This window comes from Mus musculus, chromosome 8, assembly GCF_000001635.26.
Source record: "Mus musculus strain C57BL/6J chromosome 8, GRCm38.p6 C57BL/6J".
NCBI classification, from domain to species: domain Eukaryota; kingdom Metazoa; phylum Chordata; class Mammalia; order Rodentia; family Muridae; genus Mus; species Mus musculus.
The window spans coordinates 16,073,091-16,092,091 of record NC_000074.6 but is presented as its reverse complement, the minus strand read 5'-3'; the positions used below and the strand labels follow the sequence as shown (position 1 = coordinate 16,092,091).

At 41.2% G+C, this 19,001-nt stretch overlaps 1 protein-coding gene across 6 annotated transcripts in view; it reads left to right on the top strand.

The window, feature by feature from the left end:
- Csmd1 (CUB and Sushi multiple domains 1) overlaps positions 1-19,001 on the top strand; it is a 1,642,848-nt gene that overhangs the window by 1,443,294 nt on the left and 180,553 nt on the right. For 5 of the 6 annotated variants that reach the window (XM_006508931.4, XM_006508930.4, XM_030243874.1 and 2 more), the window contains 4 exons: positions 3,728-3,922; positions 6,819-6,935; positions 10,367-10,480; positions 12,084-12,179. In XM_006508931.4, the coding sequence (XP_006508994.1) occupies positions 3,728-3,922; positions 6,819-6,935; positions 10,367-10,480; positions 12,084-12,179 (522 nt within the window). Of the gene's footprint in view, positions 1-3,727; positions 3,923-6,818; positions 6,936-10,366; positions 10,481-12,083; positions 12,180-17,587; positions 18,445-19,001 lie in introns of those variants that run through there. The other variant, XM_006508932.4, reaches the window with a different exon arrangement.

Sequence of the window (19,001 nt, the reverse complement as noted above, 5' to 3'; positions counted from 1 at the left end):
GTGTGTGTGTGTGTGTGTGTGTGTGTGTGTGTGTGTGTGTGTGTTGGAAGAAGAGAGCCCCAACTTTCATGTGTTAAAAATATTTCTATCTCTGATGGAAAATAAGAGAAAGTGGAGAAAATGGTTTTGGCATGTATTTTTCATCTGAGGATTGATTGTGACAGGAGCAATAACTGATTTGATGACATCTGAGAATCATTTGATATGTGTTAGCATTTTCTGATTCGTTTCCGTAGGATGCCTAGACTTAAATTCACTGAGATAGTATTGCCTCAGTCTCCTCATTGGGATACTACCCATCACCCTCTGTGTCTTCCTCACTCATAGGCACAGGCTAGATGAGATGCTCTGGCCCAGGCAGATACTCATATTTCAGATACTCAGATTCATTGTCTGTGGATGCTTTGGGATTTATTGAACTCCAAGGAAAACAGCCATACTCAAAAATACCCTACCCCAAGCTCTTTGATATAGAGTCAATGAAAACAAATACCACTGTGCTATATGAATTCATGTATAAATAAGGGAAGGGACAGATTAAGGCACAACAATAATTAGAATTTAGCCTGATGTTATCCATAGTAATGAGGATTTGGGTAAAAATCAGTAAGCAGATAATTTAACTAATTGCATTTATTGACATCATTAAATTTGAAGTGATTTGTATTGCTTTATATGGCTCTCAGTTTTAAAAAAAATGCTTAAAATCTCAAAAATCAAAAATTATAAGGATCTTTCTTAAAACATGTGTAAAAATCATGCAGTTGTGTTATGCCTTTGGTGTAGAAACAGCTGTGTTTGGGGGGATGAGAACAGCCCTTACACATATGTACCATATCAGATGACATAAGTGTTAGATTCCAGATGACCCTCACCAAGTCTATTGCTGATCTATGCTAGCTACAGCCCAAATAGTTAATCAAGTCACTAAATGCACGTTATATAAAGTTATAATATGAATAACCAGAGATGAGGGTGGTCTCTCTGTTTAGGCTTATTCAGTCCAAATATTGATTCTTTAATTGGATATCTATAGCTTTAAATGTTTAAAACATTTTCTTGAAGTCAGTGGGAAGGACTCCCCAGGAGTTAAATGGACTAGTGTCAATACACTGTCAAGGGCAAGCAGTCTTAGGGTGAGTGCAACAGACTGCAGAGACTATTGCTAGATACAGTAGGCCAGGAGTGGTCCCAGGGCAGCCACACCATGTGTAGCCACCCGAGGGGCCCTACATGTACCAATTTTCTATACGGAGCAGGCGTTTGCAAAGGTATTCCTAAATGGAATGGACATGAACAACAGAAAAATACACAGAGCTATGAAGCCATCTAATTAAAAAAACATAGCAAAATGTAAGCAGAGACAGGACTCTGATTTATCACTGAGCACACAGAACTGACAATCGGTAAATGGAAGCAAAAGATGAGATGCAGTCATTTGAAGGCAAACCAGCCACGCAACTCAGTCAGTGGCATGAAATAGAGAGGTGTGTAAGTCAAGCCTTACCAAGCCACACACGAGTCCGAAAGAGATTTATAGCAAGAGATCATCAGAAAGAAAGACAAGGCCATGGCTCTACACTGATTGACATGACAGGAAAGATTCAGTTTTTAATGAGGCAAGGATGAACCTTGCAAACAAACCTGTGCTTGCCCATACCTTGAATGACTCAATAAACAATGAAATAGGGCAACTTTGATGTATATAAGCAAACAGGAATAAAAAAATGCAGTTTTATTTATTTTCTGGTTCTTTATTTGTTTAACTATTCAATGATCTACATAGGGTTCAAAACTACTATAAATAATTATGAGACTATCAGCTACTATTTGAAATATCCAAATTGGCTCTTAATGAAGTGACTAGAAACACTGATCTCTGCATATGAGCTGCATGATGAGGGACCATGGGTAGCAGAAAATGGGTTTCAGGTAAATCAATGTTGTCGACCAATATATATAAAAAAACCTGAATTAATTTGCTAAATTTAATAAATTACCACATAACAGGCTCAGTGTCTATGGTGCATTCAACTACAACATATTATATAGATTTGGAGAATGTTTACCAGGGAGATCTCCATTTGCTGATGTTGGTCCACAGAGTGTTAAAAACCTAAATGAAAATATTGAAAACTAATGAATACAACAGTAAGATAAGCCTCTTGCGCTTCCCGTAGGACTCACCAAGATGTGATATTTGATATTTTTCTTTCCCAGTGATTGCATGTCATTCATGCCCTGGGGGTTATCTCCGAACCTACTCCATCCTTTTTCTGTCTTGCACATCTGACCATCTCTGTACCACTCTACTTCCTGAGACTAATTCATGCAATTGCTAGATTAAATGAACAACATGTTGACCATGACCAGGAAGAAATAAAAGTAGCATCACTAATCTTGATCCCAGAACAAAAATACAAAATTCAGTTCAGTGTAGCACTTGTATGTCACAATGCTTCTTGCATGTATGATTGGCACTTAATTTTTTTGTAATGGATCAAAGAATTAGCATTTATAAACTTTTTCATGGAGACACAGTTTTTAAACCCAAAGTATGCTTTGAAGTTATCCCAGAGCCTAAATTACTACTATTTAACTCACTTCCCCTCCATCACCTCCTACACCACCAAAGAGAAGACCAGAACAAGGAACTGAGTGGTGTCTTCTGCCTTCTGTAACACCCACTGGGAAGTCTGGAAAAATCAGCCTAACTAGGCCCTCTCATAGAGAGGTGAAGAATGAAGATATGTTTAACAAGCAAAGCATGACTCAAACTTCACAGAACATGTGGTTGCATATAGATTTTGATTAACTTGTTGATATTTTGAATGACCCATTGAAGCAGAAGGAACTAAGGTTGACTGAATAGCAACAAACTCTGATTATGCAGACAGGTTTTATGTAGCACCAGTCAGTAGTCACAGTAATCAGTGGGGCACACTCGTGTGTCCTTGTGAGTGTCCAGCCTTGATCTGAACTTCAGACTGTCACCACTTCCATGGAAGAAAGTTGTCAATAGTTGGCATTGAGCTCAGCTCAGTCTGGCATGTGGCATGCCCTCATGCAGCCAGCAAATGCAGTTACTGCAATTAAGATAAAAATCACGGGGGCAACTGTCAGGCCCCAGATGTAGTAGTTGACACTTGTCAATCAGATGTCATTTTCCTGCTAAGTTTGACAGTCTTCAAGGTACCAGCCCCAAGAACCATAATTCAGAGTGTTCTCTGTGTTTCTAACCTGAGTCTATCTGCATTGCCATGAGAAGGTACGAGGGATTTTCAGGGAATGCTCCGGTTCTCATTTGCAAAGCCAAATTATCAGGTTTTGAGAGCTGTGCAACAAGTTCACATGGGGATGAGTCAGGAGCCAGCTGGAAAATGAGCCTCAAATTTTCCTCCATCAATTTTAAAATGTACACCAATTAGACCCGCAACAAGCTAAAAAAAGACACATCACAAAACACCTTGTCTTTGCTTACATGAAAATAATTTTATATCACCCTGTAATAAAAATGTCATTTTCAAAAGAGTAAATATAATTTATTGGAAAATAATTCCCTGCTGTGCACTAGTAAGTTAACTTGGTCATTAGCTGATGAGGAAATAATTCTAAGATGTTTTCCCATGCTGGACACCATGGTAGGCCTTGGATGAAATAGGCAAAGAAGCAAAGAAAATAGCTATGCACAGATGTAATAATGACATGCGTGTACTTTCTTCTTCAGAGAAACCCCGGGAAGCTTGCTTTGACCCTGGGAACATAATGAATGGGACAAGGATTGGAACTGACTTTAAACTGGGCTCTACAGTTACCTATCAGTGTGACTCTGGTTACAAGATTGTGGATCCCTCGTCCATTGAGTGTGTGACAGGGGCTGATGGGAAGCCGTCCTGGGACCGGGCACTACCTGCCTGCCAAGGTACTTCTGACTCAGTTTCTCTTCCCATTTCTACATACTGTGCAGTCTCACTATCCAGGACTATAATCCCCAGCCATGGTGGGACTCAGTCACTTAGACTGTTACTACCTAGTCTTTAGGACAGTCAATGATCTGTTGCTATTATTCTTGAACAAAATGATGTTTTAATTTAATTTACATTGTTTGAAACTCTTACACCTGTTTTATTTGCTTTTTCATATGATACACACACGATATTCATGATAACATTCTATAGAAGCTTCTCAATAAAGAGATGAATATAGATAACAGATAAGATAGATAGTAGATAGATGATAAATCAATAGATTCATGACAGATAGATAGATAGATAGATAGATAGATAGATAGATAGATAGATAGATAGATAAATAGATAGAGGTTGGTGGATAAGTTGGTGATTGACAGATGCACAGACAGACAGGTAGATAGATAAATGATATAGTTAGATGATATGTAAGAATGGAGTATTTGCAAAATGAGCTGATTGGATTTCATACAACCAAGCTAAAATAAAATAGGTTTCCATTCTTCATACATATTTTTAGAACTTGGGTTGATAAGCTTTTAAAATAGCAACGCTTTTTTCTGAAATAGCCAGTTTGAAGTGACATAGCTGAGGCAGAAACAGTGACCCGTCTACATAGATGGCCTGAGTTACAGTATCTCAGTGGAAACTTCCCCTTCAGGATTAGTTTACCGAAATATCCTCTGTCTAAAAGAGGAATGAACACTTCCATTTTTAAATTGTGAAATAGTTATCTTAGGTAGAGTTTCTATTTGCTGTACTAAAACACCTCTATCAAAAGCAACTTGTGGAGGGAATGGTTATTTCAGCTTAAAACTCTCAGGTCATACTCTGTCTTTGAGCAAAGTCAGGGCAGAAACCTGAATGCAAGAACTGAAGCAAAGTGTATGGAGGAACTCTACTTACCAGCTTGCTCTTTCTGGCTTGCTCAGCCTGCTGACCACCTTCCCAGAGGTGACACTGTCCACAGTGAGTTGTGTCCTCTCCCATCAATCATGGATCAAGCAAATGCACTATAGACTTTCCCACAGACCAGTCTGATAGAGGCACATTTTCTATTGAAGTTCCTGCTTCCCAAATGAGTCTGGCTTGTATTAACCAGCTAGCACAATAGTCATCTTAGATGCTTTGGAACATAAAACTATTCTGCAATATGATATCGGGAGTGGTTGTGGTTTGTTTAAGTTTATTAAGCATTTACTGGCTGGCCCTGAATATGTTAAAGCTGTCAGATATACGAGCTATTGTCCTGAGGTAAGAGGTGAGCCTGCCAAATCACAGTAATGTAATATTGGGGACAGTCTCCCAACAGTCATTAACTATCTCAACAACCCAGTAACAAGTGCCTTTCCTGTTAGTATTACCACATTCTACAGAGTTTATTAATCATGGAAAATGTCCTGTTTGTCCATTAGGACTTAATAGTGTGCTAATTAGCACTGAACAGATTAAACATGCTATCTTTAATTTTCTTTTTTTTAACTGCTTGAAAATTGCCATATCAAAACTAAATGAACTGTAATAATGTAGAGAGTGGGAAGGAAGCCAGGAGAAAATGAGGGAGGGAGAAAGAAAGAGAAGAAGAGGGGGGATTTCAGTCAAAGCACCATGTCTGATATGTTCATGTGGTGAAACTCATTAATTTACATATTTAAGTGTGAGCCAATATTTATAATAAAGAGAAGCAAAGGTCCTAGGAAGAAACTGAACTTTCTCATAGCCTAGAAGCAACTTTTAATTTAAACCAATGTTGTGCACCAAAGAAAAAGGGCCACCAAGTGGTACAGGATATCAGAAAGGGCCAGGGTTTGTGGGATGCTCAACTCCGGTGCTTCAGTCCCCAGTCACACAGATGGATGGATGAGCAGGTGCCAGTTTCTCCTGTTATTGCATAGAAGATGCCAATGTTGTGACTTAACTCACAGCCTGAACAAGTGACTGGGGCTTAATTGGAACCCAGTGCCAGAATGCTTGAAAAGAGCTTTGCATGTGATCGAAAAAGTTTTTCCAGTTTACCTAGAAAAGAAACACCAAACTTAATAAGATTATTAGAAGAAAAAGGTCCATACAACCTCATAGTACATACATGCATATGCATAGATACACACACATATAGACACATACACACATATACACACATATATATATATACACACGCACATACATACATTATACATATACATACACATACACATACACATACACATACACATACACATACACATACATATACATATACACATGCATGCATACATACACACACATAAATATATACTCACATATACACAGATACTTGAATATATAAATGCACATATGCACATACATACACACATGCATACATATATCTACACAAATGCACATATACACATGCATACACATAAACATGTATGCACACATGCATACATACATATATATCATACAAGTACACACTCATCTACATACATATACTCGCATATACACATATATACTCGTATACACACATATATACATGGATATGTATACACATATAGACATACATATGTATACCTATATACATGCAAACACATGCATATACACAGCATAGCTAGTAGTAGTATAGCTATTTTCATTATTATTTGAACATGTTCTAGACAGGTCTTGATAAAAGCATCAGTCTTTTTTTGAGTTAAAAGCTTTTGTTTCTGTGAGTCTCTAGCTCCGTGTTCCTGTGGTCCTGCTGACAGTGCAGGGGCAGCTGCTGGCATGGACGCTTGTGTTTGTTATGAGATGAGTGGGCTGTGAGTGTTCAGACCAGTCTACTGAGCTTACCTGATTCCAGCGGCAGCATCTTCATACCCAAAGCTCACTCTTCTTGGCTGGATCTCTTTGCAGCACCCTGTGGAGGCCAGTACACGGGCTCGGAGGGGGTAGTTTTGTCACCAAACTACCCTCATAACTACACAGCTGGGCAGATGTGCATCTATTCCATCACGGTGCCCAAGGAATTCGGTAAGAAATTTCTATTGTTTTTAACTCATTGGCACAAGCTTTCGAGCTACCTAATTTGTTGTTTGTTAAAATTAGGACAAAATGATACAAAAGAAATGACAGTCACTAAAGAGACAGACTTCCTAAGTGAACAGTACAGTGTTCCTTGATGCTCTTCTACCAAAGGGGTAGAAAGCGTGTACTCCTGTTTACCCCTAGAGTAGCGTTGTATTCCAGCCATTAATGTTGCCCCATCCTATGCTCTGCCCAGAACTGGATTTGAAGTCAGTTGTTTGTAAATGTCAGGCAGCAAGGCACACACAGTTCAAGAGCATAAGTCATAACTCTACTGTAGTAAATATTTGATATTAATGGTGGGTCTCTACACACTGCCTTTGATAATTCAGGTCTCAGATAAAAGACACAAAACTTTTATATTTATATTAAGTGTTTAAGGCACTAAAGCTGGGAAGATATATAATCTTTGTGCTATTTTGTCTAGTTCCCTATCAATAACCCTGAGATATTGACCATGTTTCCTGTGGGCAGCTCTTAACTTCAGTTGGCCAGCCCTCACGGCCATGTTGTCATGATTCACCTAGCCCATGGCATCTTTTCCTCTCTCCACATCCTTCACTTCTCCTCTTCCTGGTCTCCCAGACCCTAAGCCCGGAACTGAAATTCCACGCCTATCTCTTATCTAACCAGTTATAGGCTATAGGCGTCTTTATTCACCAATCAGGAATAACTTGAGGTGGGGCAAGGTTATATAGCATCACTTAGATCTACATGAAATCTCCTTATGCCCTGGGGGCAACCAGGCCTTGGAAGTCAGTATTTATCATTATAGTACATACCAATAGACCACACCCCAATGCATCCCTGCACAGCTGGCAGATGGAGTAGCCATCCTTGAGACGTTGAGATGTGCAGAGGGTTCCCGGTCATCTTGGACTACTTTATGTGATGTTTTCCCTGGCTCCAGGTCAGGAAGACCTTGTTCTTCCCTGGGGGAAGCCAGACGATAGTTTTTACACTCTTACAAGCTATTTCCATTTTCCTCAATGGTCAACCAAAAGGGGAAAGAAAAAAAAAGCCGTAGACCCACAATTTCCCTTTACATTAAATCAACAGTCACCTGTCTCCACAGAAATTTAACACATTCATTTCAATGTGTGAGAATATATTTGAGATAAAAAATTCCATTATTTTAAATTGTGTGCATCTGTGTGTCTATGTGTATTTGTGCCTGAGCCCACTCCAGTTTGAGGGATCTGATACCTCTGACTTTCACAAGTACCTGCACTCATGCATATACTGACACACAGACATACATTTACAGAAATAAAAATAATCTTAAAAATATTAAAAAGATCATTGTCGTTCCTGAGTTTCTGCCTTTGCCTCCAAAAGGAGCCCAGAGCTCCCTTTATATAACATGAGTCTGATCCATTTGCTAACTGGGTGATGCTTCCTCCGACTCCTGCATCCCTGCAGAGGCATGCACCTGTGTTCAGCTCTGGTTGTTCTAAGCCTGGAAGATGCTACTGCCTCAGACCTTCACAGCTGGTCCCCACTTCCAAGGACAATTTAACTGGACAACCAGCCACAGTATCATCTTCATGGTGTTGTTTCTTACTACTGACATATGCTAGAAGAATGTCCTTATATCTCATATTAACACAGAGACACAAGGGTTTAAACACCCCTACTGATTAAGCACTGCATTAATCTTCACTGATGTGGGGTTGTAACATCTTGCTGAAGTTCACAACTCCACAGTTTCTTCTTTCAGCAGATGAGTTGGGCCCATTTGCCACCTGGGTAGAGAGAGCTTGACTTAGGGGACATGCCATGGCCTTCCCTAAGTGACTTGAGTTTTCTAATCCTGTTGATATCACAGACTCGGCTCCTGTGTTTGCTACAGAGCCTACTGCACTGTTAAGTGGACAGCTACAAACCATGTTAATGAGGTCTTTAGTACTCCTGTGGTTCCATTGTAAAGTTGATGTTCCCAAAGAATTCTCGACAGAAAACCGGACTCCATGACTCACTCTTCTTGTAATCATGAAACTCAAGCTGTGGGCATCTAATGTAACAGGATTCAGTTCACTGGGGAGGTGCTAAATGGTGGGTGGGGCGGGAATAGGGGTGAGGTGAGATGTGGCTCATGCTGTGACCTCTGAAGCACAAAGTCCTTAGTGAGTCTCATCTACTGAGAAAAACCTACTTAGCCCACAGGCTTGCTTTGTGATGCTCACTAGAAGGTTAAATCTCAAAGGGCAAGCTTCAGTGGTGTGTGTGTGTGTGTGTGTATGTGTGTGTGTGTGTGTGTGTGTGTGTGTGTGTGTGTGTGTGTGCTTTCAGCTGTGCAGTATCATGAGTGTCTACATCTTCACACACACCCTCATATTAAACAGCCTTCCTTATGTTTCCTAACACACTCATTTTCTTCTACTTGAATATTTCCCTTAAAGCAGAATGTCTACCTCCGTCCCCTGATAGGTATTATTTAGAAGGACCTTTGGGTAAACCTCACACATAAACAAGTAACAGATAATTTGTTCCTGGCTCATACGTCAATACTAAATCACTGGTACCACCAAATATTGTAAAGCTCTTTTAGTTCATCAATTTTAATATATAAATATTGATTTAGTTTGAAATCCAACCAATGTTACTATGTTTGCTTGAAATTTCATATCCTAAAGGTTAAAAAAAAAAAGTATGGAAAAAGCCACAGAAATCCCTGAATGGGGTTCTAAATAAAAGGCTTGTTCATTTGGCAGTATGCCAACATGAACAAGGAACAAGGGCTTCTAAGAAGTTTCTAATTCCTTATCAAAGTACCGTGAAGCTTGGTTCCAACACAGCTAAGTTTTCATGGAACAAAATATAATCATTAAAAAAAAAGCAGAATGCCTTCGTAACTATTTTTAGATTATTTGAATGCTGTATATTAAAAATTATGTCTTATATAATATTCAAATTCACAAAATAATAATTCCTTTTCAATACTAAAAGAGCCAAAGATGAAATAAGTGTTTTAATCACTGAAAGCTCAGAAAGCACAGAAAATGAGTTTGTAGGGTTGTTTTTACTTTGTTACAATTTTTTATATGTTATGTGTAAGAGTGTTTGCCTGTGGATATGCCTGTGAACCAGATGTGTGCAGTGCCTGCAGGAACCAGATGAGGGCATCAGATTCCCTGGAACTGGAGTTGTAGACAGCAAGTCATGGTGTGGGTACAGGGAATCTAACCCCTGTCCTCTACAAGAACAAGTGCGTTTAACCACTGAGCTATCTCTCCAGCACCTGATTTGTATTGATTTTTATAAGACTCCTGAAACAGTGATCTTCGGGGGGGGGGGGGGGGATAACTAGTGTGCATGTACAAGCTCTCCTTTGCTCTTTGTAAGACTGTGTCCCAGCCCATCTCCTTGTTTTCTAGTGGTATTTGGACAGTTTGCCTATTTCCAGACTGCACTGAACGACTTGGCAGAGTTGTTTGATGGAACACACCCCCAGGCCAGGCTTCTCAGTTCTCTCTCTGGTTCCCATTCAGGTAAAAATTTCAAATTATTTTACACTGTTTCTCTCTCTCTCTCTCTCTCTCTCTCTCTCTCTCTCTCTCTCTCTCTCTCTCTCTCTCAATGGAGTACTACTCAGCTATTAAAATCAATGAATTTATGAAATTCTTGGGCAAATGGATGTATCTGGAGGATATTATCCTTAGTGAGGAAACCCAATCACAAAAGCAGTCACTTGATATGCTCTCACTAATAAGTGGATATTAGCCCAGAAACCTAGAATACCCAAGATACAACTTACAAAGCACAAGAAAATCAAGAAGTACGAAGACCAAAGGGTAGATACTTCATTCCTCCTTAGAATAGGGCCCATGGAAGAAGTACAGAGACAAAGTTTGGAGCTAAGACGAAAGGATGGACCATCCAGAGACTACCCCACCCCCCACCCGGGGATCCATCCCATAATCAGCCACCAAACCCAGACACTACTGCATATGCCAGCAAGATTTTGCTGAAAGGACCCTGATATAGTGGTCTCGAGTGAGGCTATGCCAGTGCCTGGCAAATACAGAAGTGGATGCTCACAGTCATCTGTAGGATGGAACACAGGGCCCCCAATGGAGGAGCTAGAGAAAGTATCCAAGGAGCTGAAGGGGTCTGCCACCCTATAGGTGGAACAACAATGTGAACTACCCAGTACCCCCAGAGCTCAAGTCTCTAGCTGCATATGTATCAGAAGATGGCCTAGTCGGCCATCATTGGGAAGAGAGGCCCTTTGGTCTTGCAAACTTTATATGCCCCAGTACAAGGTAATGCCAGGGCCTAGAAGTGGGAGTGGGTGGGTAGGGGAACAGGGCATGGGGAGGGTATAGGGGACTTTCGGGATAGCATTTTAAATGTAAATAAAGAAAATATCTCATTTTTAAAAACAAACAAACAAACAAAAAAACAGTTTCAAGCATTCATTTGCCAGCATTGAGTACGTGAACTAGGAAAACTTTTACTTTACCCAGGAACACTAGTTATGTGTAACATGAATCTTCATCCATCAAAATTAAACTTTGCTTAATTTTGGCTTCTCTATATTTCCTGATTCACTAAAATCTTCAAAACTCAACTTTGTGGATTTCTAGCAAGGCCATATAGTGTCATACCTCTGGTGACAGACAGTAACGGATTCTCCCGCAGTAGCTTGGGATAGGGGTCTTAGGATCCATACACACAGTTGGGAGATACTTCCCAAGGTGTTATGCCTTTTAATGTTTCTAAGCTAGCGTTGGACTAAATACATTTTCTCCCACTCCCTACTCAATCAGGTAATGGTAAGCCGGCACGAGCCCCTCACATGACTGTCAGTACTGCAGTGTGGTCAGCCACAGGCCCTGCTCCCTGTCCTGAACAGATAAGTCTTCCACCCTGACAGCAATCTAGTTTATTAGACTCCACAAAGCCAGGACAGGCTTTAAAAATGTTCATAAAAAGCAATCCATCGGGTCTTAAATCCCTAAATCTAGTTTTGCTCTATTTAACTTGAAGCATTTATTGTGGACTTTCAAGCCCACGCTCCTCCCAGAATGCCATCCACTCAGATCGAAAGAACCTCCATGTCTCATGTGTCGCCTTGGTTTGAATTTCCAGGTGAAACACTGCCACTGGCTACATCCAATCAGATTCTGCTTCGATTCAGCGCCAAAAGCGGAGCTTCTGCACGGGGTTTCCACTTCGTCTACCAAGGTGAGGAGAGCCCTGTGAGCTGCCCTTTGTGGAGCAATGTGGGGGTGGGGAGCACCCTGTGTTCTGCACTTTGACAGTAATCTGGGGGTTCACACTATGTGCTGCACTTCCTCTACCAAGGAGAGGAACGTCCCGTGCGCTGGACTTTGTGGAGCAATGTGGAGGTGTGAGCTACATATTGTGTACCAAGGAGAGGGTGCCTCCCGGGCTCCTAACATTGAAGAAAAGTCAACAAGTTTCATTTCTGCGACATCTAAATAATCAAGGCATTCACATATGTGAGACAAAAATCACTTATTAAGAACAATTACGTTTTGTTTTGGCACATTAAATTGTACTTCTACTTCAAAGACATATTACGTTACTTTCTAGCATTATAAAAATAATTATTAAACTACCTCTGAGTGGCTCTTTGGATCTTACAAAATGACATAAAATACAGCATTTTATCTAATTATATAAATCATGTCATAAACATTTAGAGCTATATTTAGAGTGAAATATGAATATATATTTTAAACAAACATATTTGTTATGGAAAGTAGCTGAAATTATAATTTAACAAAGCCAAACACAGAATTGAGATGTCCATGACAGTTATTCTGAATGAACACCACTTTGTAAAATTAACCAGTCTGTTCCACATCTCTATTCCTGTTTTGTTGGTTTGTTTACTTTGGAGCTTATTTAAATAAATCTGAGATTGTTTAAAAGTCCCTCCAAATGAAAAAGATGTGGTATTCTCATTGAGCTTGAATATCCATTTCACAAACTTGAAATTAGGGAGGAGAGAACAGGGAAGCTGGAACTGCTCATGGCACGGTGGGGTGGACAGAAGAGCTGAAAGCAACCCTCTTCCAGGCCTTGAAGTCTCACATTTCACATCCCAGCACATGAGGCTGAGGCAGGAGAATGGTGAGTTTTCAGCAAGATCCATCCCCAAACCAACCAAAAGAAGGAACAATACAGTAACTCTTAATTTGTCTCCCTCGGGTCAGCCAGCCAGGAGATCACCATCTACCCTTCAGTGTTTCCCTCACAATTAGAGGGAAGTCACTTATCTGAGCCATTCACTCTCTTGAGATAGAATTCTCCGGAACGTGTCTTAGAAGAACTATGCTTTTCAGAAAACCGTAGAGGATAGCCATCATACCATTTGTTTCAATTCTAAAAATCTCACAGAATAATAGCCATTTGCTGAAAATATTTCCCCTACGAGGTTTCAGTTTTCATCATCAAAATCATATGAATGGTCTTGGGCAGAGAGTTGCAATGATGCTGGCAGCCAGCACACAGGAGAAAGATTTCTCACCCTTAAGTGGCAAATGCTTCAACAAAGTTGTTGGGGAGTTAAAAATAGTTACATTGTTTTAAAGTTGTAGTTTTTGTTAAATGTAAATGACCAGTACATTTTTTAATTGACTTTGGTAGACAATGACTAATTTAGGCAAGCTGGCTAAACTTATTTTCTTCAAATGAGTTTGGAATTACTTTTTTCCATGTAGATACATAATCCAGAACTCACATTTCTTCTATAACAAAGGCAGACTGATTGTTTTGAGTAAGTTTTTCCTCTTAGGGGGAAAAAGAAAAGATTACATAAACATTAGGAAATGAATCCAAGTTACTAACAATGGGAGACTTTGTATGGGGCTTCCTCTGGCTTTTGATGAAGCTTAGATCATTGATCAGATAAGCAGCAAAGGACTCAAGGATTGTGCTACCTGGAGTTCACACTCAGAAGGATTGTGCTACCTGGAGTTCACACTCAGATGACATGTTCTGGGAAACAATTAAATCATTCCATGCCTATGTGTGTGTGTAGCAGAGTGTGTTTTTGGTTCATGTGTTTGTCAAGTGCATGTCAGTGTGTGTGCCTGTGTGCATATACATGTGTGGAGAGGCAGGAAGTCCGTGTAGGTGCCTTTCTCAGTCTCTCTCAGCCCTATTTTTTTTTTAAAGATTTATTTATTGATTATAGGTAAGTACACTATAGCTGTCTTAAGACACTCCAGAAGAGGGAGTCAGATCTCTTTACGGATGGTTGTGAGCCACCATGTGGTTGCTGGGATTTGAACTTCGGACCTTTGGAAGAGCAGTCGGGTGCTCTTACCCACTGAGCCATCTCACCAGTAAAGAGATCTGACTCCCTCTTCTGGAGTGTCTTAAGACAGCTATAGTGTACTTACCTATATGGTGGCTCACAACCACCCGTAATGAGATCTGATGCCCTCTTCTGGCGCGTCTGAAGACAGCCACAGTGTACTTACATATAATAAATAAATAAATAAATCTTTAAAAAAAAAAAAGCCCTATTTTTTAAGACAGGGTCTGATTGTGAACCTAAAGCTCACCAATTTGTTCAGACCAACAGGACAACCAGCTCCAGGGATCTACCTGTCCCCACAAACCCAGCCCTGGGATTCCTGGTGCACACCACCACACCCAGCATTTAAATTTCCATAGGGGTCTGAGTTCACTTCCTCCTGCTTCTTTGGTAAGCGCTCTATTGTCTGATCTGTCTGCCAGTCCTGAAAAATTGTTTCTTTATATGAATTCAGGCATCATCATTAAAATATGTAAAACTACGGAAAACTAGACAGCAAACATTTATAGAAAGAATCAGTTTCCCTTGTACAATAATGAGTCCGGCATATTTATTGTCTTACAAAGCTCAATACTCCACCTTTCCCTACTCTCTACTGCTGATTTTATGCAAAATGAGCCTTTTATCAAAGGTAAATCCCTTGGTCATAAAGATGGAGGCTTGTGAATCCAGTTTATAAACTACTCAAAGGCAAAAGGAAAAATCTTCAATCCAGAGAGAGTTCAATTGAGCACTGTTTTTGTTTTTTAAATACAGTTACATTGTAGCTACACATTATTTGTGCCCTTATTATATACAAATGTTGTGAATGGCGATAGCTTCATTCATCCCGAAGTTATTAAAGCTTGGGACTTCTCAGTGACTTTGTGCTCTGAGATTATAGGATGCTTGACCCCTGTTAGCAGGCAGACAGTCCATTATGAAGAACATCTGAGATGCCAACACAAGCCACACGTCAAAGGATGGATTGCAGAAGTGTGCCTGGGACTCAGGTGTGGAAAACTGCCCTGGCTGGCTGCCTCACAGCCCACAGTGTCTGCCTCTTGGTGGAGAATGTAGGGATTCTGAGAACAAACATATATTGCCTTCTAAGCTTCTTTTTTTTTCCCTCCTAAGCTTCTTAAGAAATAGTTAGTTATGCTGTCAATGCACAGAGGCAAGAGTGTCTCTGTGGGGAGTTACTTTAGATGGGCTGATCTGTGGGCACATCTATGAGGCAGCCAGTTCTGAGGCAGAGGCTTCTGAAGTGGCTCAAAGTGAAGAAAGCCAACCAGCAGACAGGCAGACCTTCAGGCAGCATGGAGCATTTGCATCTCCCTGTGCTTGACTGTGGATGTGGTATGAGCAACTGTTGTGTATTCTTGCCTCTGTGGCTCCCCTTTAGTATCCAGGCATTATAAACTAAATAAAGTCTTTCCTCCCCTGTGTCACTTACAGTCAAGGTGCTTTATCACAGCAACAGAAAGGAAAATAAAGCAAAGACTTAACAGTGGCAGGCAGGGAGATGCCACATGCACCTCTCATTTACCTATTCTGTGGCACGGGACCGATCCTGTCCAAGTTAACTCGGTGGCTCAGTTTCTCATAAGCATACCATTTGCGTTTTGTCTGGGTGCTGATTTGATTTGGTTTGCTTGTTGTTGTTGTTGTTGTTGTTGTTGTTGTTGTTGTTGTTGTTTTTGGCTTTGTCTGAACCTTTATTTTTATTTTATCTGCATGGGTGTTTTGCTGTCTCCTATGTCTGTGCACCACTGTGTACAGTACCCAGAAAGTCAGAAGAAGACACTAGATCCCCTGGGATTGGAATTAAAGACAGGTGTGAGCTGCTATGTGGGAGCTGGGAATCAACCCAGTGAACTCTGGAAAAGTAGCCATTACTCCTAACTGCTGGGTCATCTCGCTAGACTCCAGAATACTGTTTTCTAATCATCTTCCATTCATGACTGGCCATTTCAACATGCAGGTCCATGCCTCTTTCAGCCAGCTCTGTGTAAGCCATTCTCACCAGTGTCAGCAAGCAGACAATCCACTGCCTACTTTCATGTGAGAAGAAGCCACGATTCTTAGGCTCTCCACACACTGGGGAAAGAGGCAACTGACCTCAGCTTGCTTCTCTGAGTCATGGCTCTGGGACACCAACTAACTTCACGTAACCTTCTCTAGACCCTGGACAGAACTGAAATAACATACAGCCTGTCCCAACTACACAAGAGAACCATTACTCCTCAACAATATCTGGACAGCACCTCAACTGCATCCACACTCAAATAATACCTTGCCCCACACTCATCTGGATCCTCTGAACTTGGGTGGTAAAAATGGAAACCAAGGGTCTCATTATAATGAAGCCTTGCACCTACACACTGTTGCTTCTTTCCTCTGGCTGCTTTTCTGAGATGCTACGGGCTGAAAGTACAGTTGATTTTGCACTTTCAAGGAAGTCACCTTTTGCATCAAGCACTTACCCAAATGTAATATATATATATATTTTTTAACCAAGAATGATTACGATGAGACTGTGTATGTAATTCACTGGTGTTTTACTAATTTGCTAACTATGACCAGCTTGTCATGTCAGAATCCTCAACTCCCAGCAGATAAAGACTGTCTCTGTGTCACTAAAGGAAATAAGAGAATTCCCTAAATGCCCTGCAGTTTATTCTTAGTGTTGTTGTGCACCTTCCGTAGCAGGACGAAGTAGAAGGCCACACACATGCCTCTTAGATGGATGGTGGCAAAGGTTGATGCATGGGTTTCTCATTCTCTCCCAGTAATTTGGCATGAGTTTTTACCCACTCTAGGCTCTGTGAGACCCCATAAAGAAGCACTCAGCCTCTCACTCAACACAGGGGCGTGGCAGGGTCGGTGGGGGCGTGGTGGGGAGGGCCAGGGCGTGAGGGTTTCCTTTCTCCCTCACCTGCCTTCCAGCTGACCGTATATTGCTCTCACTTCTATCTCAGACACTTTCACAGTTGTTTTGTGAGGTGACAGATCTCGTTTAAGACAGAAAGAACAGTAACAAGAGGAAAGAACTCTTGCATTCTGCCTGAAAAGCCTGGATGAGCAGGAACGGGAGGTCCTAATGGCAGGAGGGTTCCCAGCAGAATGCGACCCTCTAGATGTTACAAGGGTCCACTAAGCACTGCCCCTCTCTCCCATTTTCTCTAGGTTCCCTTTGCTTCCCAACCTTCCAACTTCCTGAAATGTCTTTCACAGCCACATATGCACACAGTGCTACTCATTTATGTAATTGCTATAAAAGTTGACAGCTGTAGAATCCTTACCTGCATCCACTTTCCAGGGAGCAAAAGACCTCAAAACCTCGTAGACCTAGGCACTTACTTCCCAAGACAAGGAAATCTGCATACCTTGGCAACCCAGGAGAACCTTGGCAGAGAGAGCGCAAGGATGACAGGTGATGAGCCTTGGGTATGTAGGGCTGGGTCAGTGTGACTGACTGCCGTGAGCGTGCTTCTCTCAGGGCCACTACATCCTTCAGGATCTTCATTTACATATAGGAGATAGAAGGACCTGAGTGGAGCAAACACCAGTATAGGGAAGAGTCCCAACACATTAGATGGGGTCATTGATCTGCTGTGGCTCCCATGGTGCAATCTATGCTGCCTGTGACAATGTAAGTACACAGCATCTGCAGTGTAGCTCTGGGTCAATAGAAGGGGCACCCTGCCTCTCAGCACCAAGCTACTGACTCTATGGCTTTTCCTCCTCATGTCATTGGTCAGCCCTGCTGGAACGTTCTACTTCAATTTATTCCTCCACACTGAATCTACCCTTCTCCCTCTCCCTCTCCCTCTCCCTTCCTTCTTCATTTCCAAAGCACAGGGTGATACAGTTTGAGGAGGGCTTTCTAACTGTCCATCTCTAAGTACTGAATGGCTGAATTATAGGAATATGATTTTCCACCAACACTATCAGGGAGAACTGACCCTGTCTGTCAGGGTAAACCCTGGGAACAAAATGAGGTTTTAGATTTTCACCTCTTCTGTGTCTAGTCTCAAAGTCCGGATGGCCTTTCCTTGCCTACACTCTCAAACTTTAGTGAGTTTGCCCAGGTCTGTGTGGCTGGATGAGTCCCTTGCTGCACCATGGACCTTCCCTTTTTCATTTTTTGTTTTTTGTTTTTGTTTTGTTTTTATTTTTTTAATTAGATATTTTCTTCATTTACATTTCCAATGCTATCCCCAAAGTCCTCCATACCTCCCCCCACCCCCACTCCCCTACCCACCCATTCCCTCTTCTTGGCCCTGGCATTCCCCTGTACTGAGGCATATAAAGTTTGCAAGTCCAATGGGCCTCTCTTTCCAGTGATGGCTGACTAGGCCATCTTTTGATATATATGCAGCTAGAGACTACTTGCTGGTACTCGCTTACATTAAAATTAAGCATCACAGTGCAAAGAGGGATGGAAACAAATTTGTTCATGCTTTTTCTCCAGTTAGGAAGGAAGGAATTCCTCAGCCTAGAAAAATCACAGCCTAGCCTAACCCCACCCCCTTCCCCCCATGGAGTTTTTCCATGGTCTTTAAGGCTCCCCCTGCAAGTGATCATCTGCACTCCAAGTATAGAGTATTTTGGAGGAATAGTTGTGGGGCCTACATCAATATTGTAGAGTGTTACCTTTTCAAGGCAATGACATGAAGAAAACTTTCTTAACGAGTTGTTAGCTGCATAGAAGAACATTGCTAGCTGTAGGC